The 27,422-nt window shown below is 48.0% G+C and overlaps 1 protein-coding gene across 20 annotated transcripts in view; it reads left to right on the plus strand.

Annotated features, from left to right (window-relative positions):
• CACNA1D (calcium voltage-gated channel subunit alpha1 D) overlaps positions 1–27,422 on the plus strand; it is a 304,061-nt gene that overhangs the window by 182,507 nt on the left and 94,132 nt on the right. For all 20 annotated transcript variants that reach the window (XM_045493195.1, XM_045493194.1, XM_045493180.1 and 17 more), the window contains exon 9: positions 16,723–16,892. In XM_045493195.1, the coding sequence (XP_045349151.1) occupies positions 16,723–16,892 (170 nt within the window). The remainder of the gene's footprint in view (positions 1–16,722; positions 16,893–27,422) is intronic.

A 27,422-nucleotide genomic window follows, 5' to 3' on the forward strand; every position in this document is an offset into this window, starting at 1 on the left:
CCACTATATATGTAGTAGAATAGCTAAAATAAAAAAGACAATACCAAGTGTTGGCAAGAGTATAGAGCATCGTATGTACTCATACATTGTTCATAGAAACATAAAATGGTACAACTACTTTGGAAAAGTTTGTCAGTTTCTCATAAAGTTAAAACAAAAACTTAACTGCCTTGACCCAGCAGTCCCATCTGTACAGGTAAAGACCCAAAAGAAATGAAAACCTCTGCCCACAAAATGACTTGTCTGTGAACATTCTTAGAGCTTGGCTCCTAGGAGTTCCAAACTGGAAAAACCCAACTCAACAGGCAAATACACAAATTATGGTGTAATCAGAAATTGGCATACTATTCAGTGGGACAAAGGAGTGGAAATACTAATACGATGTTATTGATGAAGCTCAAAAACATTTTGCTGAGGGAAGAAAGCCAGATGCAAAAGAGAGCATATGGTGCGATTCTATTTATATGAAGTTCTAGAGTAAGCAAAATTAATCCATAATACAGAAATTAGATCACTGGTTTTCTGGAGTAGGAGGAAGGATGGTTGGCTAGGAGTGGGAATGAGATAACTGGGTGGTGGTATACACGTTCTGTGTCTTGATTGGGGTGTTTGTACAGTAGGTGTTAATGTTAGCTAAACCATAAACTTAAAACACGTGGATTTTTATTCATAGCTTGTATTTTTATAAAATTGACTTAAAAATACCTTAGAGTAGAATTAAGAGATATTTTGTTTCTGAGGAAGATGCAGTAACGAGCACCGGATTAACCCTCCTACCTGAAACAACAACAAAACTAAAAACAGAAAATATGTGAACACTGGACATCAGGCAGCGAAGGACAGGGACTGATCCCTGAGAAACAGGAAGGAAAGTGAATGAGCACCATGACTGCCCCAGCTCACTGGCTTGAAAGAGTTTTGGGACCATGGCATGAGGAGGAGGGACCCAGGTGGAGCCCTGTGATTTCTCGCAGTTGAGAAGACAAAGCTAAGAGTCTGCAGAAACCACGGTGGCTAGAGTATGCAGGACAGAGAATTGGAGTGGAGGACCTGCATAGAATGAGAACCCTGGAGATGAGCAGAAGGCCCCCCTCCACATGCAGCAGAGTTTACTTTTTAGTACCTGTCTGCCAGGAAACTGCCTAAGACTAAAGGAAGAACACTGGATTGGATTACAAAGGATGATGTTCAGTGCTCACAGGGCCTGGAACACAGCCTGTTCCCACCAGCCAAATTGGAATAACTCATAATTCATGGGACATTGGGCAGAGTACTCAAAGGATTTGCCCAGTTAGTGAGGAGTAACTAGACCTAGATGGGGAAGGGCTCCAGACTAATCAAGCGGAACAGTAAAGCAAGACATGAAGGATCAGTGTGATCCAAGTAACTGTATCTCAGAACAAAGCACTAGAATATTTATAGGAATACAGAATATCTAACACCCAACAAGATAGAACTTACAATGGCTGGTGTTCAATCAAAGGTTATTAGGCATGCAAAGAAGCAGGAAAACATGACCCATAATAAGATTTAATCAATCAGTTGAAACCAACCCAGAACTCACACAGATGCTAGAATTAGCAAAAAGAACATTAAAAAGTCATTATAACTGTACTCCGTATGTTCAAAATGTTAAATAGAGACATGGAAGGTACAAAAATATATAACATTAAAAAAAAATCAAGATCCTAAGAATAAGTCTAATGAAAGATGTACAACACCTCTTCTACACAAAACTTTACTGAAGGAAATAAAAGAAGACCTCAATAAATGGAGGGATATATGATCATGGGTGGAAAAGCTCAAATTTATTAAGATGGCAAAAGACAGGTAGTATTAAGAGAAGTTTCTTTCCTTCATAAAGAGAAGAAAGGAAGAGAGGATGGGTCAGATGTAAGTTTGGTTTGATGGTGGGAAGCTGGGAATATTCTTGTGTAATTTCTAGTTTCTCTGAAGCAGAAAGCAGGTTCAACTACTGACGGTAAGGGGATAGCTGGTAGAGTTGGATGTTTGAAGAGCATGGAGAAGACTCAAATGAGTCATTGTGGGGAACTGAGAGAGAGTGATAGGTTGTGTTGAGGTCTTATGTGAAGCTGGTGATGAGGGACCTGCATTGATGTCAGCCTGTCCTACCCATCCCTTCTCCAGCTAGGGAAGAAAGAGGCATTCGAGCTCATCTAGAGAGAGCTTGCTATCTGTGTATAGTAAAGAGATGGTAGAAAGTTTAGGTTACTGTCAAGAACTTCACCGAATGGATCACTGATGGATCATGAAATCTAAGTTAGATTAGGAGGAAAGGAGAGGCGTAACAGACGGGGAGAACATGGAAAGGTCAATGGATTGGGCATTTCAGAGAGGTAAAAAAAAAAAAAAGTGCCTATCATGGGAGCAAGGAAGTCAGCTGTTAGGAGAGGAGGTTATGGTCAGAAAGCAGAAAGTAGGAACTTATGATGAAGTTAGGGATGATAAACATTTGAGGTGTGGCAGGGATTGGGTAGCTGAAGCAGCATGGAGGAGATGGCCTTTGGAGATTAATATGTCAAGGAAGTGCAAAGCTAGGGGCTGGCAGGGTCAACCAAGGGCTACCGGAGTCCCCCAGGAGGATGGTAGAATGGAGAGGAAGGCTGGCAGCCAGGAGCCTCCAAGTTCAGGAGGTTGGCCAAAGACAACCCTAAGGAAGGGGAGAAGGCCACGTGCCCACCGGTACTGTCCCTGAAGAGATGGGATTTTTTTGTGTAATTGACTTTTACAGCAGAATGAAGAAGTATTGGTCTAAATGTTAAGAGGAACAGAAAAGCAAGCGACTCCACCTTGAGGAGGGATCTGGAAGGACTGCAAGGGAAGCAAAACAGAAAGCTCAAGGGTGACCCAGGTTTCTATCCAAACACGGAGGACAGTGTCCCTTTGAAAAGGTGGGGGGCATAAGAGCAGGAATTCCAGAGGGCACAGGGAAGGCTTGAAGAGGGAGGGAAGGCCAAGTTAGTGGCAAGGAGGTTCAGAGGAATGTGGGAACAACTGTGCACTGGGCGATAGGGATAGGGTGTTGGACATGTGCTTTCCTCTTTGGGCAGGCATTTGCTGGTCATCAGCAGAGGGAGCAGAGGCTTGGTGGTGAGGTCTCCTGATGGGGGAGGGTTCTCAGTCTGGGGCAATATCAGCCCTTGTGGTTTGGGCTCACCCAGCCTGAGGTGTGCGCCAGAAGCTTCGGTCTCTCCAGAGAGCAAACGGGGTGCTGGTCATTCCAGCAGTGTGGACAGTCCAGCTGAGGGTCGAGGACTCAGTGCTGCCCAGCTGCAGTGGCTCCTTGGCCAAGGAGATGACCAGTCACTGTGGTTACTGCTTCCCACAGGTCATCATAGTGGGCAGAGCACAGGTGCATGGACCTGGCTGTCATCCTGGTTACATGCTTCTTGCAGATGTAATGTTCACCAGTGGGCTTCTCTTCTCCATGCTGGGGTTTTCTCGCTCCTGAATCTGGATGGCCCCAGATCCATCTGTCACTTCTCTTGCAGAGCTGTTCTAAGAGCCAAGGAGAGAAATGGATGGGAAGAGACCTGTAAACTGAACACACCTTCCCAAACACGAGGTGTGCTCAGCATCAGCCAGATTGCAGCCTCCTTGAAGGAGACTGTTTCTGTGTGTTTGAAAAGCCTTCTTATTTGCACTCCGGATGCCTACTTGCCGGCTCCTCTCTCCAGGGCGCCGTAGCTTTTCAGGACCCGAGTGGCACTTGAAGTGCTAACCTAATTTCTCTAAGTCTGATTATCAGAAGAGTCGGGTTTGGATTCAGGGATAAAATATTAATCTGTTCAGAACTAGATCATTCCCTTTAAATTCTGCTTTAAAATAAATCTTGGTCTAAGTTAAGTTCTCTGCTTGCACCTTTGGAGCCTCCAAGCGTTTGCAGATTTTTGGCTTCTAAGTCTGGGAGGCTTTTGCTGTATCTGAAGGAGTCTTAATTCAGTGGGTGATGGCACTGTGCCTGCCAGGAGGTGTGCTGTTCCCAGAGCCCCACCTGACCTTGAATCCTATGCCATTCCTGATGAGCCGGCTTACAGAGACGTAACTGAGGAACTCCAGGGTCCAGCATGGAGGCCAACTGTATGCTTTTCCTGTCCCGCCATCAGTCATATGCATGTTAGCATCTGCTCTGTACCTAGCAGCGTGCCCTAGGCATATAATGGAGGACTGGAACATCAGAGAGGGCTCTCCCGGGGAAGCCAGGCTCAAGGTGGTCATTTGTAAGGAAAGACTTTGAAGGAAGGACATTTGTAAGGATATAAAGAAAGAAGGGCATGTTCCAGATCCTGGCAAGTGGCGAGGGGAGCAGGGCCTGGTGCACATGTGTGTCCAGAGCCAGGGAGGCTGCCGGGGTGCTCTGTGCTGGCTCGCGTGCAGTGGGGCAGAAAATGGGTACGGAGCTGGGAAAGCCCAATGGGAGAGGCAGGGTTTTCTCTTTAACTGACGGGAGCTGTTGAGGTGTTTGAGAACAAGATGATGGAGTGGAGCCAGACCTGAAAGGCAAAGCTGGGGCTCTGCAAGGTGGCATGGAGTGAGGAGAGTCCTGGCTGGGGGGCTCTGATCGTGAGGTAGGTGTGAGGTGATGGGTGGGTGTGGTGGTGGAGATAAACAGGAAGGGCTTGATCAGAAGGCGGTTGCAGGGCCTCTGAGATGAGGAGGAGAGGTCTGTGGATTTGGTCATCAACTCTGGGGTATGGATTGTGGGAGAGGGTTTTTCTTTATTCCTTGTAATTGTTCACTGAGCCACTAAACAGGTGCCAAGCACTGTGGCTAGGTGCTTTATATAGTTTATTTGTTTTTTTTAATGTTTATTTATTCCTAGAGAGAGAGAGTGAGCATGAGCAGGGGAGGGGATAGAGAGAGGGAGAGAGAGAATCCCAAGCAGGCCCTGCACTGTTAGCACAGAGCCTGACACAGGGCTCAGACTCATGAACCATGAGATTATGACCTAAGCCGAAATCAAAAGCTGGACACTCAACTGACTGAGCCGCCCAGGCACCCGTATATAGTTAATTTCATTTAATCTTCTCTAGTACTTTAGTGATGTGCTCTTGCTTCAGGTTTATAGATGAAGAAAGCAGGGCTCAGAGAGGTCTTACCTTTCTGAAAGTCACACAGCTAGTAAGTAAGGAATTCCTGGTAAGCCAGGAATTAAGTCTCAAGCTTCTTGTCTCCAGAGCCCAAGCTGCTTTTCTCATCAGGTGGACCCTCTTTCTGTGCCAGGTGAGGGGGCACCGTGGGACCCTGTCTACCCAGGCTGGGTCTGTGCTGATATTTCCTGAGTGGCTGTATTCTTTATGTTCCGCCAGCATCTTTCTCCCCCCAGATTTATCACCCGAAGCAAAGTGGAAGAGTGGAAGACAGAGGCTTCAGAGACATTGGTTTCTTTTTCTTCTTAAAAGTGCTCGTGAACAAGTCTCATTGTAGCTCAAGTGGTCCTTTTGGATCCTTTACCGGGGATGGATCTCTCTGAATCCCCGAGTGTCCCTTGTAATATGCTGCTCATTCCCTTGTTCTCAACTAAGTGTGATGGTCCACAGAGGGCGCCTCCCACCCATGCCGCCCTCCAGCAAGGAACCCCTCCTGGGAGGGAGAGGCTCGCTCTCCTTTGTGTGCTGCTCACCAGCCGGTTTGCCTTGGAGGTGGCCATGGGTGGGATGGGGCAGAAATTCCCACAGGCATTGCTTTGAGGACATCCCAACAGATGGGTTTGGTTCCAGCTTCTTCTCTGGGCCAGCGTTGCTTACCTGTGGTCAGACCCCACTGGCAGACAGGCGGGAACACAACGGCACTTCAGGCGGTAAAGCCAGGCCCGTAACACAGCAAACTGTGTTGGTGCCTAAGTAGGACATGCCCTGGGGTCGCTGCTACCTGCAAACGTGTTTATGTTTTAATGGTTCTGCCACCCTCCTGAGTCAGACTTCAGGAACACATTTTCCTTATTTTTCTTTAAAAACTGGAATCTGACAAGTCTAGCAAGAAGTTTCTCAAGTGACTTGTTAAGTGGCAGTATTTGAAGCCTGTCATGGAACATAGGACGTCGGCTTGGCTCATCTGATTGGGAATGATGTATTTCATTCAGAGAAAGTGATAAGAGACGAGAGAACCCATGTTTTTGAAGAATGCCTCTTAAAACACGTTTTCTGCAAAACAGATTGAAACAAGAAATCTGTAACTTTCAGCATGCAACCTGCATGGGAAATTTTCTGCCGGAAGCACTAGAATGTCTTTGGTAGCCATGGAAACTAACTCTTCAAAGAGAAAGCAGTTCTTCTGTCCTCCGACAAGGAGATGCAGTGAAAAAAAGAAAGTGTATTTCATTCTAAGATGCCAGATACACTTTATTTCCCTGGAGGACTTTTTAAGACTTTACAGGACTCTGACTGTCTTCATTTCTATTTGTTTTTTAACGGGTACAATTTTAGGTGATAGAATGTTACGTGGGCATTTGTGATCAGATACATCCAATGCAGAGCCCACAATCCATGTCTTTGACGTGATGGTTATTAATGTAAAACCTGAGTCTATAAAACTGTTTATTAAAATTTAGCCTCTTCATACTGAGCAGTGGCCAACGATTTTGACAAGGAATTGATATACAAGGATAAGAAAGACACGGACCCTCCTTCACAGAGCTTATGGTCTAATGTGTAAAAGAAAATATTAAATAATAACTGCAGTGCTGTGAAATAAATTCTACACAAGTGAGCCTCTTATCCAGGAGACTCTAAGGACGTAAGAGAAATGTCCTTCCAGGCTGATCCAGCAAGTGGGTGAGCATCGGGAAGAGCAGTCAAGGTTAGCATAGGGAACAGCACACACACAGCTGTAAGATCTCTGTGCCTCGGAGGAAAGGAGTGAATTTCAGGATGGCTGGAGCACAGAGTTTAAGGAACAGAGTTTAGAGAGGGCCAGGAGAGAGAAAAAGCCAGACAGATCATGCATTAGTTCATTCCCTCCCTGTCCCTGTCCCTTGTTCAGTGCCATATGTACATATGTCCCCAAGGTTTGGTATGTGTAGGTCTGCTCAGCTGCTCTTCACAGCAGATAACCTTGTCATTAAAAGCTAAAGGGAAAAAAAAATTAGGAAACACCTGCTTTGAAAATGGTTCATCTTCTCAAACGATGGACATTTTCTATTTAAAGCATTTTCGTAGACTTTTATGTCAATAAAAGCAGTCAAGGACATGAAAAGGGGAGCATTGGTTTGAGGAAAAATCTCTTAAGACACCCAATCCTTTGTGAACAGAAAAATTAGGAGGCACTGACACCCTTTACAGAGAGTCACCGTGGGGATTATTTTCAGGAACGAGTTCCCAAAGAATGGTCATAATGTGGTTTGATGGACAAGCGATTGTTAAAATACTTTCCTCCAACATATTCTCTGTGTAAACAAAATTCCTCCATTTTCTCTTGTCCCTCTTACCAGCCTGTGGGTCCCCCGCTTCTTGGAGGCCTATGCCTCACTTGCCATTGAAGGACACGGTTGCAGGTTACATTCCCCCCGCCCCCGCCTTGCCCTGTGTCCTCTGCAAAGGAATAGGTCTTAAGGATGGCATCCCAAAGCCCACCTCTGGCATTCTGGCCACTCCTCTCATGCAAAGAGAGCCTCCTTGGGCTAATGCCGGGCCTTTTGTGGTTGAGGGAAACTGGAACAAAGCCAAGGATTTTGATGAACTTTGAGCTGGAACCCCTGCCACTCATTTAAATTTTTTTATGGTGAGGCTCCATAGCTTAGGGGTTAGAGCACTAGTCTTGTAAATTTTTTTATGGTGAAACACCACACATTGTTGATTCTTTTTTTTTTTTTTTTTTACATAATACCTCAATTCCTCGAACAGAAACTGAATTTACATGCTTTCCAAAGAATTAGATTTAAGCATAAAAATATTTTTTGAACCAAACTACTTTTTCATTCTGTTCCATTTCCTTTATGTCTATGTAGGGGAAATGATTTAGGTCTAAGGAAGACTGGCCTCCACTGATAAAAACTTGGTTGCTTCTTCAGCTCCCCCCTACTCTGCCTTTTTAAGAATGCTGCTCGTGCGTATGTGTGAATTTCCGAGTCCTCTCTTTTCACTGGAAATCGGAGTCCCAGTGGCTCTGTTGGCTTTGCTCACCGGAGGTTTTTACACTTGTTTGTGCTGGTTCTCTCTCTGTGCACAAATTTCAAAGTGTTTGTCTAAATTTTATTTGTGTTGGTCTGGTTAAACAAATAGCGTTACAACCCAAGAAAAACCCTATCTCTAAATCAACATGATTTCCAGTGGCCCATTTATTTTATGGGGCATTTGAGAAATAACAAATTCCAGAACAAATTGTGCAGTGGCTGTCACGTGTGACCTGAGCTGCCATACGAATGCAATGGCTTGCTTCAGGCTAAGTGCTGTCTCCCCAGTGGTGTTGACCGAGCCAGGGCTCCCAGAGTGCAGGTTGTCAGGGCCTGTAAATCCTGGCAATGTCAGGGTTTGGGAGCTCTCTGCAGTGTGGGGCATGTGCATAGGGACTCTTGGGGTGGGGGTGACTGGCTGGCAGATTGTCTCCCTGAGCAGAGAAGGACAACATGTGGGGGGAAGTGTACTATCATCTTTGCTAAGCCTGAGTTGGGGCTCTGGAGGAAAATTAGAATGCCGGGGGTAAGTGGTGCATTCTGTCTTGACCCACCCCTCCTGATCCTAACCAATGAGTGTCCAGTCTGCACAACTCCTATGCCAGGAGGCAGTGGGATCAGGATGCCTGTGGAAAGAGCACTTACTTTGGAGCCTGGTTATCCTGTTTACTGAGCGTATGATCCAGGGGCAGTAACGCTACCTTGTTGAACTGCAACTTTGGCTTTTGTGAGTTGGGAGTGGTCATCCTTGTCCCACACCGAGGTAGTGAGGAGCCCATGGGACAGCATGTAAAGACACTTTAAAGACCCCAAATAGAAATCCAAATGCACGAGAGGTTTGTTTCTGTTATTACTACAAAGGGGCCATGACCCGAACAGGCTGTCCTACAGGAAACTGAGGCAGCACCCCCAGCTGTGCGGGGTCAGATTGTTGGTTGACAGGTGGGACCCTGGGCCGGTGCAGTTACAGGTACAGGACCGTGGATTCGAGTTGTGCCTGTCTCAGAGCCTTCTACTTGTTCTTTTCCTTCTCTTTCCCACCTGCAGGGCTTTGCTGGCGCCCCATGTGAGTGTCCCGGGGGGTGTGGCTGCACCATCACTCTGCAGCCAGAACCCTACTCACCCCTTGCTCTGACTCCCTCAGCCCTCAGGCTTCTTGGTAATGATGCCAACAGACTTCTTGGCCACCAGGACTAAGAGAGAGCACCTGGCTGCTGCCATGGGAGGAGAGCAGAAAATGAGGAAGGGGTCACTTCTCAGCAGTGAGGGGTCCTGCTTTCCCTTTGAGCCACAGAGGAGGCCGGGAGGGTCTAGCCTCAGCCATGGTTGGACACAGTACGGAGCAGTGTGTTGCAAGTGCTGGCCTGGGTGAGAAGAGGGGATGTCGTGTGGGGTTGGGGAAACACAGCGGCAGGATCTGTACCACACCTGGGGACTCCAGCTTTCCTGCTTTGGTGCTGGTCCTCGACCAAAGTCTCCATCTCCATGCACCCCCTCCAGAAGTTGCTGCTTTCCATGCTGCACATTTCGTCTTTGGTGCACTTCGACTATTAGAGGTTTCTGCCTTATATTGTACTGAAATCACTCTTCTTCCACTTCAACCCACTCCCTGGAGCACACAGAGGGCCTGCTTCCTCTATTCCATGGCAGCCTTCTGGAGATCGAGGACCAGGAATGGGGCTCTTCTGTGGTGTCTCATCTCTATCTACCTTCCTGTTCATCTTTCCTCTGCCCCCTGCCCACCTGCCTACCTGCCTTTGTTTCCTGAACGCATGGGCGTGGAATGTTCCCATGGCAGGAAGTGGGGGCATCACCTGGCCCTGGAGGAAGGTTCATGTTAGCAAAGAAGATGACACTGGGTGGGGCAGACCCAGGGGACCAGCATGAGGGAGGAGAGGTAAAGATGACCACAGTGTGGGGATGGCTGGGGGTTAGCAATGACAGCCCTCACAGGTGCTTTTCCAAATAGTCCATGAAAGTTGGAAATTTTATCAGAACATGTTACTTTTGATTCACATTGTTATTACTGTCGAACCTACCCCATCACTCAGTGTTTACTGATTACCTCTGGCCTCAGCACCATTTTCTTATTTTGATCTCATCTTTACATAGAACTCCTATAAAACAAAGCTGATAAGGACTCTTCTCCTATCAGATTTCTGTTGGTTCCCCATTGCTTTCAGGAAGGTAATCCTAATCCTCCCAAAATAGTTTGGGATTTAAGCCCCCCCCCCAGACTGACCCAAAGCTGTTACTTTGTCCTTATCCATTCATACTGCTACCCTCTTCTTTCTCTGCCTCCCATGTGGCCCACGTGGAGGTCCTTTGAAGGGCCGATTCAGGAGCTAGGTGGGCTTGTCTGACCAACCTGAGCCTCTGTTACCTCGGTTTATGTGTAATGAGGGTAATAACAGCCCCACCATCACCACTGACCGTCTGCCATGAGGATGGGCTTAAGGCATTGGCCTGGGCTCTGTCAGGGATACCTTGCTGAGGAGGCTGGCTGGGATTGGACTGGGCTCTGTCAGGGATACCTCGCTGAGGAGGCCGGCTGGGATTGGACACACACACACCTCCGTGTCTTGGTGTTCACTGAGTAGAGTGCTCTGATGATTCAGAGGGCAGAACTCTTTGAATGGGTAGCCAGGTAAATCTGGGTCTTGATAGGTAAGCTGGAATTCAAAGATGGGAAAAGGCTTCTTAGGTGGATGGAGTTCTGTGGACAGAGGCTCAGAGAGTTAAGGAATTGAGAAGAGTGTAGGCAAAATACAGAGGTATGTTTATAAGGTGGGGAAATGGAGCTGAAATAGTCTATGGGAAAAGGCTGAAAGGCGCCAAGTGCCAGGCTAAGGCACTTGACCTTGGAGTGTTGAGGGCAGTGTTGAGGAACCCTGAGGCTTCCTGAGCAGGACACCATCAGGATGAAGCCAGGGTCCGCAGTGGTATCCTGAAGTCAAGGGGAAGGTGAACCCCCGTGAAACGCTCTGGCTACAACTCATTCCAGCTGCCTTGGTTGGTGAGGTATGTGTAGACTGGCCAGCATAAGATGCTTGGTGGTCATGATGTCCAGCTGGCAGGGAGATTCCTCACTGAGAAATTGCTCCTTACAAAGGACATAGACCTGGAGGGAAGTTCTCCAGCAGTGTGGAGACAGAAATTCCACCCCATGAGGCCTGTAAATGGGAAGGGAAAAATGACAGGCTGATGGTGAAAGCTGCTCCAGATGGTATGTCTGAGCGTGGACATACTCATTTCATGCTTCTGGGAGATTCCAGGAATCATGGGCTTTCTATCCTGATGCATTCTGGCCTCTTCAGGAGTAGGGCTCATTTCATATGCTTTGTACCTGCATGACTACTAGAAGGGGGACATCATGAAAGAGACAGAGATAAGGAATGGAAAACATAAGAAATGTACAACATTGTCCATTCCCGAAGGATCCTACAATCTAGCTGGTGAGCGGAAATGAAAATATAACATAAATTTGCATTTGGTTACTATGGTTACATTTTTCCAAACACTTGAAAATTTTTTCTCTTTGGAAATAATTTCAAACTGCAGAAAAGTTACAAGAATAACATAGTGAACAGTCCATGTACCCTTCACTTGATGCTTATTAATATTGTATCTCATTTGCTTTTGCCTTTTTTTTTTGCACTTTGAAGAAAAATTTGAGAATAGTTGACATACAATGTTACGTTAGTTTCAAGTGTACAACGTAGTGATTTGACAAGTTTATACATTATGCTGTACTCGCCCCAAGTGTAGCTACCATCTGTCACCATACATGCTAGTACGGTATCATTGACTATATTCCCTGTGCTGTACCTTATATTTCCACAACGTATTCATTCCATAACTAGAAGCCTGTATCTCCCGCTGCCCTTCACCCGTGTTGCCCATCCCCCTCTGTCCTCTCCTCTGGCAACCATCTTGTTTTTTCATTTATCTGTCTATAAGACGTGTGGACTGATTTTTTTTTCTTAAAATATAATACTTTATTCCTATTTCATCATTTTCTATCCTAGATTTAGCCAGTGAGAGATACTTCTCTGGCTCCTGTGCCCTTATCGTGTTTTTGTTTTGCTTTTAATTAAAAAAAAATTTTTTTTAGCATGTCCTTATTTGTTTCATCCTGTACCTACTCTACCCTAGCCCTGGAATCAGCCATTTTACCAAGACTCTTGGTTTCTTTTTTTTTTTTTTAATTTTTTTAACGTTTATTTATTTTTGAGAAACAGAGAGAGACAGAGAATGAGCAAGGAAGGAACAGAGAGAGAGGGGGAGACACAGAATCTGAAGCAGGCTCCAGGCTCTGAGCTGTCAGCACAGAGCCCGACGCAGGGCTCGAACCCATGAACCATGAGATCATGGCCTGAGCCGAAGTCAGTTGCTTAACCTACTGAGCCACCCAGGCACCCCGACTCTTAGTTTCTTTTAATAGACATGTATTAGAGACCAAAGTCTGGGGGCCACGTGTGCTCATAACAACTGGACTGCCTTTGTTTCCATATTCTTTCAACAGAGCTGGGAAATGTATGCATTTACATGCACATACACATACTTACATTCATAAATATACATCTTGTAGAAATCATGAATTCACATCAACACCTCTAATTCCAGTCCATCCCCAGAGGGTTCTTTCTAGTCTTCCTTTCTTCCATGTTTCCGTGTCCCTCCTTCCACAGTGAGGACCCTGGCTCCCAGGAACACGGACACATTTACTCAGTTGTTAAGTCCTGTAATACATCCGAAATGATTTCAGCATTGTTTTGTCCATAGCACTACAAAACACAAAACTCCTGCAAAGAGTTTAGCATTTACTTGCGGTTCTTCCCTCACTCAATCCTGCCCAAGGCCGAAAGCATACAGTCAAGGGATCCTAAGCTACCCGAGCTAGTTTTGTCTTTCTCTTCTTTATCGTTGTGGTATTTGTTTAAAATACAACCAGATTCATTTGTCTCAATTCACTTCCACTTTAGGGTTATTTCCCCACTACCCCATCCTTGTTGATTTAATTGAAAAATTGTGATGTGTAGAACATTAACATGGTTCCAAAAGTGAAAACTATAGAGAAAGGTATACTTAACAGTATCCCTCCTGCTTTGTCCCCTCCCTTCTATTTGTCCCCATTCTGCAGTTTCTGCTTTATCCTTTGGATACACCCTGAGGTAATATGCATGTTTCCTTATTTCCCCCTTTTTCATACATAAAGGGTAGAATGCCAGGTGCCTTTTTGTTGAAGCCTTTCTTATATCTTTTTTTTCCTTTTGATCGAATGCACCATAAATAGAATTCTGATTTGGAACAAGTAGGCTTCTGTCACATGTTGAGCTGTTAGATTTCTAGGCACTTGTAAAAAGTCTGATGGTTTTGGGGCACCAGGGTGACTTAGACAGTTAAGCGTCCAACTTTGGCTCAGGTCATGATCTCACAGTTCATTTCGTGTCTTTGAGCCCCCCGTCAGGCTCTGCACTGACCGCTCAAAGCCTGGAGCCTGCTTTGGATTCTGTCTCTGTCTCTGTCTCTGTCTCTCTCTTTCTCAAAAATAAGTAAACATTAAAAAAAGTCAGATTGTTTCTACCAATAACTTTGTTAAATCAACTTTTGTAGTAGTGATTATTACTTAGTCCCTTAGTAATGGCTTCTAAAACGATGAATTCTCATGCAAAATGGAAAACTTTTTTTCTTCATCTACTGAGGCTAATACAAGATTTGGTGGACTTGGGTGGGAATTTTCTAGAATGGAAAGATTGTTGAGATGGGAATGGGTTATTGTCAACTGCGCAGAGAGGGGTACAGGATTGATGAGGTACTGGCTGGCTCATTGGGGTCACTCTAAGCCTAGGATTTCATGAGTCGTTCTCTGCTTCTCTTAGTTCTGCTGGGATCGTGCAGTTTAGAGCCCACTCAGAGATGTTTGCAGTTTTCCTCCCTTTGGTATTTGAGAAAGCTCCTCTGATTGCCTTTTTAACGCCCAGATTCAGCAGCTAAATATTATATCTTTGAACTTCACATTTGCCCAGTGCTTTGTGATTTCCACAGTATTGTCTTAATCTCTGTGAAACAGTAGAACAAGTATTGTGTCTATTTGGCAGCTGAGAAAACCCAAGCTCTGAAGAGACAAGTGATAGAGCTGGGACTAGAACCCAGGTCTTCAGACTGAGAGCCCAGTGTGGTCTAGGTCCATCACAAAGACCCCTCCTCCCACCCCTCTTCCTTCAGCCTGTCTCAGAGCCCACAGGAGGAGATTTATGCTTGCAAATCTCAGTTCTGTCCAAATCAGCAAATGTTACATGTCTGTTGAGTATTAGACCATTCAGAACTGTCTAAAAGCAGTTCAGAGGGTTTACATCAACAACTTTATTACCTCAACTTGTGTAATAGAGACTATTGCTTAAAATAAATGGGCCATAAGCCTGGCAATGGTTTTTATTCTCAGAAATTTTACTCATAGTAGGATTTTATCTATGCATGTGTTCCTGTGTCTCAACAACCAAGAAGGCACAACAGCGATAGAGCTTGTTAGAGAGTTATTTTTTTTTTGTATTTCTAATGCAAAAAAAACACTTCATAAAATATGCTATTAAAGCAAAATCCTCTTTTATAAAGCCCTTAAATTTTTCTGGTAACTCTTTTGCTATCTTTGTAATCTTTTTCAAGAACTAAGATAGGATATGACTCTAGGAATAAGAATACCCTGTTTGTATTATAACCGTGTAAATTTCACACTTCAAGTTCAGAATCAAAACACAAAGATTTGTGCTTACTTTTGGCAGACTATACAAATGAGGCCCACCCGGTTGTTCTTTACAATGTATTTAAGAAAAGGGACATGTTGACATGTAAGCCTCCAGGGCCCCCACTTCATTCTCCAGGGATGGACATTATGGATTGGGTGTGACTTCTTCAAAATTCATATTGACTTGGTGAACCTCCCCAAAACTGAGTTGCATAACTGAGTTGCATATGTCTTGTGTCTCAGGAGGCCTGGGAGGCCTAGAAGCCCCAAGTCGTTCTGAGGGTCTGGTTTGCATGAACAGCAAGACGCCGCCTGTGATGGCCCTTCCTATGTGAGACAGGAAGGGATTCTCCCTTGCAGGAAAGGCCCCTGGGTGGAGTGCAGAAAGCATCTGAGTCTTAATCAGCTTTGGCTCATCCTGCGAACCCTCTGAGGTCAGCTCCCCTGCGGGATGGGCCCAGCATGCCCCATAGCCCTGCCCTCTCCTCATTTTTTAGAGGGAGAAGGTGGGGATGGATCAGCCGTGACAGAGCCAAGGACAGGTTCTGGGGCATTCGGGAGGTGAGTGACTGGGGAGCAATGGGGGTCATCCTTTTTTACTAGGCAGAGGGTAGCGCCTTGGTAAGGACTCCAGTTTTTAACTTGAAGCATCAGTGTCGCTGAGCGTTCAAGTACCTGTTAGTCCCTTTTATAGCCCAGGGTGGAGGGCAAGAGGAAAGAGAGACAAGAGGGGTTGGCTTTATGAAGGCAGGTCATTTCCCCCTTTGTCGGTTGTCTGGGTTGGGGTGAAGAGGTCCCTGGCAGGGAGACGTGGGGGCTTCGGGCTGGCAGGACAGCAGACGGAAGGCAGAGGTAACCTCCATCAGAATCCAGGGCCGTGTGCGCAGAAGCTGTGCTGAATCTCATCCGCTTTTTTAGCAGCTTTTTAATCGTGCTTACGAAATCCATAACTCGTGTAACTTGGCTCCTGTAAGCATTCGCGGTTGGAAATGCAGATGGTTCCTTGTACATGAAAATTGGGTAATCATCCACCTGACTCCCAGGCTTGCCTGAACACATGTGGGATTCTATGTGTATGTGTGGATGTAGGACTGCAGACGCAAAAGGTGGAGTAAACAACGAGCAGTTGGGAACATTTACACGTCTGCCAAAGCCTTTCCAGGGCAGGTGTTCCCATAAATGGGCAACAAATTGTACTGCCTCTTCATCTCCTGCAGGGAAGACTTTTGGGGAAAGATCATGGCAAGAAGTGAGGGTTATGAACAACAATAGCATTTCACCAGTGCTCTGTTTCCTGCGTGGGAAGGGAGAACCGGGCCATGAGGGTGAGCCCCCTCCTGGCTCTTAGTTTGGACACAAGGGTCAGGAATGCTACCTTTGGCTGAAAATACTGAAGAAACCCTAAACTTGGTGCGTACCCTCTTTGACCACAGCTTAGCCCTCCCGCGTCCTTTCTCTTTGAAGTGTGATGCCAGCTTCCACTGGCATCTGGGGACATTCTGGGGGAGGTGGGGGACCTCTGAGTTCAAGCTAATGGCGGGGGGTGTCAGGAGACCCGCCATGACAGCACATGGTGATTTTGGCCTGGGCTCCTTGGGATTGTTCATTTTCTGAGACAGCGCATGTGTGTTGATGTGGTCTCTGCAGCTCTGACACCCACAGTCGTGCTTAGGAAGACACCGTCCTGTGTCCTGTCCACATGTGTGGCCTCTGTTGCTGTGCTTGTGTGGCTGTTACTCAGTGCTGTGTGTCCTGCCACAAGACTGTTGTGCAGCAGGACAGATGGCTCACGGTGCAGGTCCCTAGGGACGTCCTGACATGTGCTTGTTCTCTCCGCCTCCCTCAGAGAATTCTCAAAGGAAAGAGAGAAGGCTAAAGCCCGGGGAGATTTCCAGAAGCTCCGGGAGAAGCAGCAGCTAGAGGAGGATCTAAAGGGCTACTTGGATTGGATCACCCAAGCAGAGGACATCGATCCTGAGAACGAGGAAGAAGGAGGAGAGGAAAGCAAACGCAACAGTATGTAGCACCTTCCTACTCCTGACCAGAGAGAGCTTGTGTGTGACTCACACCCCCGCCAGGCAGAGAGACGTCTCTCCCCCTGGCCCGGCCTGCGGTCACGTACCCTGTCGGCTGCCCATCAGAGAGGACGGTGTGCTCGTACCGCCTCTAAGATTCTGCCGGAGGCTCGGGTTTTAGAGTTGGACCTGGTCACGCGGTTTTAAGGCAGAGGAGGGTCAGCCACACTCACCCACGGGGAATTCGGGAAGCCCCTTCTGTGTGGGCAGCAGCCGTGGGAAGACACACGTTGACCCTGCAGCACAGGACACAAAGCCACGGCTCCTTCCTTCCCTTCAGAGGGAGCTGTGTTACTGGACAAGAACTTGAAGAGCAGGGTCCGTCTCCAGCCTCGTGTGGCCTGAAGTGGCCCCCACCTGAGCTCTACATGGGGGTGGGGTGGGGGGCGCAGATGCTTAGCCCATCAGGGGCTGGGAAGAAAGCAGCTGACCCATCTGGGCAGCGTTAGGTGGCATGGGAGTCAGCGTAGCCGCTTGGAGCCCACTCGCCTGGTCGCCCACCCTGGTACCAGGCACCGCGGGCACTTTCTGCAGCAGGAAGGCCCGACGCCCAGCAAAGCCTGGCATTAATGCCATTGTCACCCAAGGTGTCTCTTTCACCACCTGCTTTCCTCACGGATGTGCCCTTACACTTCCTGGGCCATCTGTGCCTCAGGTAAAAGCAGAGATTGACATTCAGCAGTGGATTTGACTGAGACGCTTGGACTTTGTTTGAAGTCTAGAATAGTTGATGGTAAAGACCAAGAACATGTCTCAAAGGTGTGCGTCCCTCGAGAGGCCTGGGAACCAAGGCAGAAGGAGATGGCTAAGCGAGCCCCCTTGGGCAGGGGCCCTGAGACGGCGTGCAGTCACGCCTTCACTCAGCAAGGCGGGTGCTGGGTGTGCGGTCATCAGCTGTTTTCTTCTGGGGGAGGGCAGGCCTGTGCTCGCCGAGGTGCGGCACCAGGGGACAGAGGTGCGGATTGCGAGGGGTGGCAAGCTGGGTACGGGGTGCCGAGGGGGACGATGGCTGGCTGCAGGGCTCCAGCACGGAGCTGTGAGGCATTGGCCCTGAGCCTGGAAGGATGGACGGGTCTGAGGTCTGCCAGTGTCAGGAGAAACATCCTGAGCCACGGTAGAGGTATGAGGAGGACACTGAGGTTGTTTGTTCCTTTGGGCGGAGCACAGTGGGTATGCAGGGTAGGCAGGGGGAGGCTGGGTGAGGGAGGGCTTGTGCTGCCTCTGTGCATATGGAGGCTAAGTGGCCCATGGCTGACTGAGGTGGCCTTCGGCTGCTTCCAGCTGGGGACTCTGGGTCTGTGCTTCCATGGGGAGTGAGGCCTTCCTGCTGTCACAGTTGCAGATGATTGACTTAGTCCCGTGTGCTCCTGGGGGGCCAGCGGGGTGCAGGCCGCTCCTCTCCCCTCCCTGCTACTTCCCAGCGTCATTGGTGCCGCTCCCTCGGGGAGGAGGCTAGGGACTCAGTGGCTGAGCATCAGGAGGCTGCCGGAGGATTTCTAGAGCTGACTTTGTGTGCTGACTCTGAGATGGGAGTTCACAAGGGGACTTTCGTCCCAGTTCCAAACTTGGTGCTGTCCTTTAGGTGACCGGGTGTAAGGAGGGTGTCTGCGTGTCTTCAAGGCATTTGAGCCTGAACTCGTGGTCTCCTCACAGCCTCTGCACCTCCCGTGTGGCCGGCAATGAGTCACGCTTGCAGCCTGGGGGATGCCTGCCTCGCGTTTCCCCTCTTCCTTTCCAGACTCCGTCTTTGGTGCTGACCTGGGAAGGTCTGCCAGCCCTTCCCTCCCTGTCCTGATGTGACATGTCGTGTGTGAGCCGACACAAGTATTGTGCCTTCTCCTGAGTGAGAGCCTTCCTCGGCCAGTTTAGCTGTGCCCGATGGGGGGTGGGGGGCCGCGTGAGCTTGTCATCTCTTCATTGCCCCAGCTTCCTCGCCCCTGTTAGCACTGCCAGCAGCAGCTGTGGTGGGACCGCGCTTGTGGCCCGTGGCTGGAGGAGTGGGTGTTTTCACCGGACTCAAGGCGATGGCTTCTGCTAGTCCTGAGAGACCACTCTGTCTTAGCCCAGTCCTTCCTGTGTCCTGCCAGTGTGTGTAAAGGACCTGGCCACGTGATGACAAAATCAGTTCCTCTGCCTTTGGAAACCTAGCTGAGGAGGGAAGACAGAGGGGGCGGTGCCTCAGCTTAAAACAGAACGGGCAAGCTGGCAATGTGATCAGGGGCCAGCAGTCTTCTGTGGGAGCCCCGTAAGGCACAGTGAAGCAGCCCTGGGAGGAATGCAAGGGAGGCTCCCGAGAAGAGGTGGTGTTCCTGCTGAGCTCAAGGGAGGAACAGCCTGTGGCTTTGAAAAGTGGCAGAGAGGAGGGTACTTCTTAGGCTAGGGAAATCGCACAAACAAGGTACAGACGGTAATAAATGTTCCAAACCCTTAAGTGCATTGCTTAGTAGTATAATCAAGGAAAGAAATAACCCACCTTTAAAATTGGCAGATCTTCAGAGTTCACTCTGTAACCAGGACTCCCAACCCCACAAAGCTGTGCCGTATCTCTGGAATGTCAGCTCTGTGGTTTCTGCCGTGCACAGTGCCGTGTGACTCAGCCTGGGTAACCAGCTTGACCTTGGATACTGAAGAGCACACACTTCTGTGGGAGTACTCCACCAGGTGCTGGGGTTTCCTGTGGAGTGAGGCTCTGATTTCCCAAGTCACCAGATGCCCAGAGCCTTGATGATTAGGGTCTGAAATAAATACAGGGGCGCCTGGGTGACTCAGTCGGTTAAGTGTCTGACTTCGGCTCAGGTCATAATCTCATGAGTTCAAGCCCCGCATCAGGCTCTGTGCTGATAGCTCAGGTCCTGGAGCCTGCTTCAGATTCTGTGTCTCCCTCCCTCTCTGCCCTCCCCTGCTTGCGCTCTCGAGCTCTCTCTCTGTCTCTCTGTCTCTCTCAAAAATAAACATACATTAAAGAAAAAAAAGACATAAATCCCAGGCTTTGGGAGCCATGTAGGGATTTAACTGACTTAAGACAAGAGACCCAAGTCTCCTCCCAGCAAGGAAGTGGGCCTCCCTGAATACATTCCCAGCAGCCCAGAACTTTTGGAGAAGGAAAGCTTCTGAGGTTTCTCAGGGACACCCCGTGGTGGCCATCCATTTTCTTCTTGTCACAGCCAGAAACCACAGGGGAAAGGGGTTTCCATGAGGCCTGCATCATCCCCCTCGTCAGCCAACGATGGTTGATTTACCACCTGCACACGCCAGGTCTGGTCTCTGTCACCTGTTGGCAGGCAGTGCAGGTGGGCATTGCCGGTGCCAGCGTGCTCCCTGGGTATGTAAGTTCCATGCCCGCATAGTTCGCACCCCAGCCCTGCTCCTGCATTTTCTTTGGGAAAGGGGGTGGGACATTCCCTAGGGATCCTTGCCTTATTCACACTGCCTTGGGACGTGTATGCCACTGACTGCCCTTTTTCAGCTGGGTCCTGGATGGGATTGGGACAGATTCCTTGCAGACATGGGGGGATTAAGTGACAGTGTGACAGGAAACCCTTGCTAAGCCTCACCCTGTACAAGCAAAGGGGGTATCAGAAGCCATTAATAAGAGGTCATGAGACTTTGGAGGTAGAGGCTAGACAGCATGTAGATGCCCCTTCTCTGGAATGGGCTATGACTGAGAATTTGGACTTGAGTGCTAGGCACACTACCCAGTGTCTCCAAGCCCCCATTTTCCTGTCTGCGAGAAGGGGGTAAAGATATTTGCCCATGGAATCCTCTTGCACCATTGGTAGGAATGCAAACTGGTGCAGCTGCTCTGGAAAACAGTGTGGAGGTTCCTCAAAAAATTAAAAATAGATCTACCCTATGACCCAGCAATAGCACTGCTAGGAATTTACCCAAGGGACACAGGAGTGCTGATGCATAGGGGCACTTGTACCCCAGTGTTTATAGCAGCACTTTCAACAATAGCCAAATTATGGAAAGAGCCTAAATGTCCATCAACTGATGAGTGGATAAAGAAATTGTGGTTTATATACACAATGGAGTACTACTTGGCAATGAGAAAGAATGAAATCCTGCCATTTACAGCAATGTGGATAGAACTGGAGGGTATCATGCTGAATGAAATAAGTCAGTCAGAGAAGGACATATCATGTTTTCACTCATATGTGGAACTTGAGAAACCTAACAGAAGACCATGGGGGAAGGTAAGGGGGAAAAATAGTTACAAACAGAGAGGGAAGGAGGCAAACCATAAGAGATTCTTAAATACAGAGAACAAACTGGGGGTTGATGGGGGTTGGGGGAGAGAGGAAAGTGGGTGATGGGCATTGAGGAGGGCACCTGTTGGGATGAGCACTGGGTGTTGTATGTAAGACAATTGGACAATATATTACGTTTAAAAAAAGGTGTTTGCCCATGGGATTGTCATGAGGATTAGATGGTCAGTCACTATTGCCATAAGTGTACTTACTACTACTGTTGTCATCAGACTACAGTAAAACTTGACCTACGCAGAATTATTCTTGCAGATTCTACAGGACCTCTGAACAACCTCAGGCTAAGGACCCCTTTTAGGAACACATCCCTGTACTTTCCTGTTCAGAGACTATACGGTTCTAAAGTATTGGTGGGAGGCAGACCTATTGACTCAGTCATGTTTGAGATACGGAAGCACGGCTTTCTGGTTCAACGTCCATTTGTGGTTGGTTGATGCTTGCTGTTGGAGAGCAGATGTCAAATCAAGTGCTTAGAGCTGCGTACACATTATCTTTTCTCTCTAATCTAAATGTCACTGTCTGCGTCTGTAGTACCCAACTCTGGCTGTACATGACAGTCACCTGGGGAGTGCAGACACATCCTGATGCCATCACTCCACGCCCACGAAGACTAGTTTGTCTGCGGCGGAACCCAGGCATGATTTTATCTGCTGGTCCCTGGAGGTTCCCATGTGAAGCCAGGGTTGGGAGCTCTGGAATGCTATCACACTGTATGTCACACTGTTCTAGGCTTTCACTTGAAAGAAGACAGGAGAAGCAGTCGGTCCGTAACTGGACTCTCTGGTGGCTGTGGTGACTGGTAATTCTAGCTTTGTGCATTCATGGAATATCTAAAACGTCCATTCTATAAATTTGCTATTAGGAAGCTGGTGTTACATGGTTAATTGAATAGACAAAATTCCCTTGGAAGTTAGTTCCTAAGCATTTGGGATATTTTCAAGGATAATTTATTTAACTTTTTGCTGAGCTTCAAGTTTCTTAAGAAACCCTGCCAAATCTCAAAGTGATTTTTTAGACGTATGCAGCTGCTTCTGAGTTAACAATGGCGTTTTTCTAGGGCCATTAAAATCTGGAAGCCTAAATTCTATTTTAAACTCTTCTCATTGTCCGTGATTAGTCTTTTTTTTTTTTTAAAGAAGAAAACAAAAAGGCATTAAGAATAATGAAATCATTTTAAAGGGAGCTCATTCTAAAATTCTGGCCAGAAAAGCAGGGCAGTTTCACTGTGGGAACTATTAATGATCAATAGTCTCTGTAAGTGGGAATGCATGATGCCCACAAGGAGCTCTCCTCTTCCTCAGAGGTCCTAGAGGCTGCCCCTGCCCCTCCCATCGGGACTCTGCCCCTGCCCAGCAGGTGTCTGCATGGAAGGTTGCCACAGCAGTTGCCTCCCCTGTGCCACTTGGATGTCTTTTGCTCTCATGTTTGATTTGGGGGTTGGGCAGGAAACCAGGAAGGGCATAGCTGTTTGCAAGCACACAGCATGGAAATGTGTGGGTCCTGTTTCAAAGCCTGTGTCTTCAAAATATGACTTAGAAAACTGCTTTCGTCACAATTAAACTACTTCAGGGCGCGAGTTCAAAATGGAAAATGTTCATTTAAAAGCTTTGTAAAGCAAACAGCTGCAGTTAGAGGTACGTATGATAAACCTGCTTCGGGAGGGTTGCCCTCTCCAGAGAGGTTGTTGGAAGTGCTTTTGACCAGGAGAGCCGACTGGGGTGGGCCCAGCGCTGGGGTCTTCTGGAAGATCCCCCTCCACTTAGGGTACTGCGGGGGGCAGATGGCTGCCCTGGGTAGGTCTCACAGGAGCTGGCGGGAGACAGTCACAGGGATGGTCGCCCCAGTGTGGACATGAGGAATAGCCAAGTGTAGAGTCCAAGTCAGGGTTGTGTTTGTTTTTAATATGTTTTAGTTACAAAAGTAATGTATGCTCATTGCCAAGAATCAAAGTGTAGAAAGTATGAGGGAACCAGGCTGGGCAGTTGGGGGCCTGTGCTTCCCTCACCTGGGCCTGTAAGAACATACAGGTTTTCACAGACAGCCCACACTCAGGTCCCCATCAGCTCACGTGGCTCAGCTCGCCTTTTGTACTGAACCATGAGTCATAAACATCTTTCTGTGTTTTTTAAAACCACATTTTAGTTATTTTCAGTAAATTGTCATTGTAAAGCTGCTACAATGAACTGTATACTCTCTAGCACCTGGACCTCTATAGCAGGTGTCAGAGGCGTGTCTTTATGCATCCTTTGTGTGATTGTCTGACAAATGTCTTCCTCTAACACGAGGAGACTGTGAGCTCCTTGGGGGTAGGTACGGGGTCTGTTCCTGTTCTCCACCGTGTGGCCGGAACCTGGCGTGGTCCTTGTCACACATATGAGCTCCCAATGATTGTTTGTTCAATGAAAGAACACAGAATAATAACATCTCACATTTATCAAGTGCTTCCTAAATGTCAGACACTGTTCTCAGGCCATGGGTGTACTCGTCCATTATTCCTCACAGCACCGTGGGAGGCAAGAACTTGACAGGTGAGGAAGTTGAAGCACAAAGAGGTTAAGTAGCTTCCCAGGGTCGCATGCTTGTCAAGTGGCCAAGCTGGGATTTGAACTCAGGTTCTGCTCGTTTTCACATGAGCCACCGTGAATCCGCACAAATGCATGCACATGGATGTTCACATTCTTGTGGGAGAGAGTACCAGAAAGGGATTTGCTGGGTCCCAGACGATGCCCATTTTAGAAATGTGTCATGCCCGGTGGTCCTCATGCACATCACCATGTTATGGGTGCCCATTTCTCCATGTCCTTACCCACTCAGGATTCCTTCTGCTTCCCCCCACTGCCCCTGCAGCCCTCTTCCTTGAGCGTGTGGCCTCTACCCTGAAGACTAGCCTACCTGCAGTCATAGCATATCCCAGAGCCCGAAGGAGCTGGAGATCCTGCATTCATTTTTCTTGTGACCTAGTGGCCACAGGGGAGTTATACTCATAACGGCTGACCACGCCTTGCCAACACTTATATTTACTGTGTTTACTGTTTACCGTTTACTAACATAAGCAAAGACTTACCAAATCAGGTAACCTGTCCTTGGTCTTCCAGCCAGGAAGTGGTGGGGCTGAGGGTAGACCTGGCCTGTCCAAGTCCAGAGCCCATTATCAAACCCCCATGTGTCCTGACCCACAGGGCGATACGGGCTGGACCTGCCCACCCAGGACCCCTAACTGCTGCCAAGTGCCCTCTCCTAGCGCCCTTCTTAGCAGGGAGGCCAAACCCTAGGAAGCTTCGTCTCTGATGGGCTAGTTGGTTGTTTATTTAGGACAGGTTCCTAGGGTCAGGCATTTGGTATCCTAGCTATGGAAAACGCACTTCCCCTCTACTGGTCAGACCCCGAACGATAGATGTCCACGTGAGGAAGACAGTTTGGGATTCGCGGATGTGGCCGCCTCTCGGGTCCTCTGGGCCCCGTTTCCCTTGCTCCTGCTGCTCTCTGCTGCCCTCTACTGAATCGTAATGACATTGCCTGTGTTCCACCTGAAGGAGTCACGGTGGCCGACCTGCTAAAAGAGGATAAGAAGAAAAGGAAGTTTTGCGGCTTTTGTCAACGCAGGGCTAAAGATCACGGTAAATGGCTAAGGTTGAACTTCCCCTCAGGAGACTCCTGTCCTGAGGCTTCTGGTGCTTTCTCCTTGCACATAGGCCTGGTGTGAAGTGCATGTGCCCGTGTGGTGTGTTTATAAGATGCCTATGTTTGAACTGCTTGATTTCTTTGAACCTCGGTCATGTTGTTTTCTTCTTGCCTTTACCCCAAATGTGTGGTTTGGCCAAGATAGCATTGCAGTTTCCTTTCTGTTTGAACTATACCTTTTAAAGAAGCAGTCGAACCCCCTTGGAACATTTAATTCAGCACGAATGTTCTTAGACTGGAAGACAGACTTCTTAAACACGTTTCCCCAGTGAGGCTTTTTCATCTAAACTGTTTAGAAATTCCAATGATGTTATTTGATTGATTTTTATTTTCCAGGTTACATTTTTCAAACGGCCTGCTGGTTTTCCACCCTCGGGTTGGTTTGTCCAGGACATGCTAAAACTAGTAGTTCCAGTTTCCAGAATGAAGTTAAAAATCTATTCCTAGGATGCAAAGATTTGGGGGCACTTGCCTTTGCCAGTTGGAATGAGGAAAGGGCTCGTGTGGGGCACAGTTAATTTCCAAGCTATGCATTAAAAAAGGAATGCTAGGCTGGGTGTTGTGTGTAAGTGATGAACCACGGGAATCTACCCCCAAAACCGAGAGCACACCTTACATACCGTATGTAAGCCAATTTGACAATAAATTATATTTTGAAAATAATAATAAATTTTAAAAATCTTAAAAAGTAAAAAAAAAAAAAAAAAGAATGCTAGGGGCGCCTGGATGGTGCTCGACTCTTGGTTTCGGCTTAGGTCATGATCTCGCGGTTTGTGGGTTCAAGCCCCACATCAGGCTCTGTGCTGATGGTGCAGAGCCTGCCTGGGATTCTCTCTCTCTCTCTGCCCCTTCCCTGCTCGTGCTGTCTTTCTCTTTCAAAATAAATTAATTAATTTTAAAAAAAGAATGCTAAACACAGACCCTTATCGGAAACCCTGGGGTCAGAGGCAGGGCCGTCTGCATGTAGGGCAGTTAGGCAGACAGCTCATGTCGTGTCCTGCCTGCCAGGTCACCACTATAGTCTTAAAGTGTCGTGAATCTTTGCCTGTGCATACCACACAGTCCACCTAGTTACTGCCACTGAGATGGGCCTTGGTCAGACTCTGGAGGAAGAGTCTATTTGACTGTGAATAGGGACACAAAGCCAACTGCCAAGGCAGCAGAGGGGACACATTACATTGTATGTTTGGCTGTAGCCTCTCCCGTCATGGGAATGCTGAGCTTGTAGATTGTGGGACCCAGACTTGAACAAGACACGGGCGGACTGACTAAAGGCTTTTAGCATCTACGGTCATCAGAAGACTTGAAAGTGGACAGGAGTGGAGAGTGTCAGACATAAGGTCCTTGCACTCTGGAGAGCACACTGTGGCCCCGAGAGGAGAAAGAGCCTTGTGTGGGGGTAGGCCAGTTAGGGACAGAGCTGGCTGGGGCTGGCTCACATACGGTTAGTGTTTGCAGAGGTTTGCAAAGAAGACCCGGCCTTGATGCAGCTCCTGGAGGCCTCTGCAGAAGAGTGGGCTTCAATTAAGTGGGAAATATTGTCACTGACATAAGAAAACTGAGGACCACAGCCCTGGGCACATCACCGTGAGAAGATGAGTGTTCTGTCCCCAGAAGAGAAGAGACCTCTCGTGGGGTATGCAGGTACCCAGCCTCCTGACGGGGGCTCAGGTCTTGGGATTTTTCCAGGATGTTTTGTTAGCTTTCTGAGGTATACAGGGAGAGGAAGAAGCCTCGTATTTTTAGGAAACATTGTATTTGAGTGGGGGAGGTCTTTTATTGACCAAAACACCCCATGATCCTAAAAAACACCCCTGATGATGCTGTTGGGGTGAGGGCCCTTGTGTGGATGCCATGCTCCCCCTGTCATCAGTCATACAGAAATAATTATTGTCAGGGCATCATTCCTGCTTTAGACACAGAAACCTTGGTCTGGCCTTGACCCACATTCCCCAAGAAGAGTCTGGCTTCTTTACAGCAATCAGAGTCTGTTACCCTGTGACAGCTAAGCGTGTCCCTACTAGCAAGCACAGGCAAATTCCTTCAGGGGACGTCATGGCACTGCTCGTGCTTGTCATGAAAATAAGATAAAAAACCCACAAGATCTTGACTTTGGATCCCCTATCCCTGAAGAAGGCAGCCATGACTGCCACCACTCCGTTGTCCAACCTCATGCTTCCACCCTTTGAAAGGAAAGAGTGAGAAGCTTTAGGTTGCTTAGGCTTGGAGGCCAATGCTGAAAGGCATCCGTGAGTGTACAAGAGAGCCTGTCCTGTGGAGAACAGAGGACCATGGCTCCAAGAAGCCCAGGACATCTGTGAGGACACGTGGTGTGCCAGGCTTGTGGAGAAGGCTGGGGAGCTCTGGGCTCAGCTGGCATGGGTCCTGGGTCTCCTGTGGCTGGCTGAGGCCTCTCGGGGGCTGCTCCCTGCCCCAGGGGCTCTGCCTGGAGGTGGCTTGCGATCACTTCTCCTGGGCAGGCTGCCGGACTCCTGGTGGCCCTTCTGAGAAGTGGTGGGCAG

Source organism: Leopardus geoffroyi, chromosome A2, assembly GCF_018350155.1.
Source record: "Leopardus geoffroyi isolate Oge1 chromosome A2, O.geoffroyi_Oge1_pat1.0, whole genome shotgun sequence".
In the NCBI taxonomy this organism is placed as follows: domain Eukaryota; kingdom Metazoa; phylum Chordata; class Mammalia; order Carnivora; family Felidae; genus Leopardus; species Leopardus geoffroyi.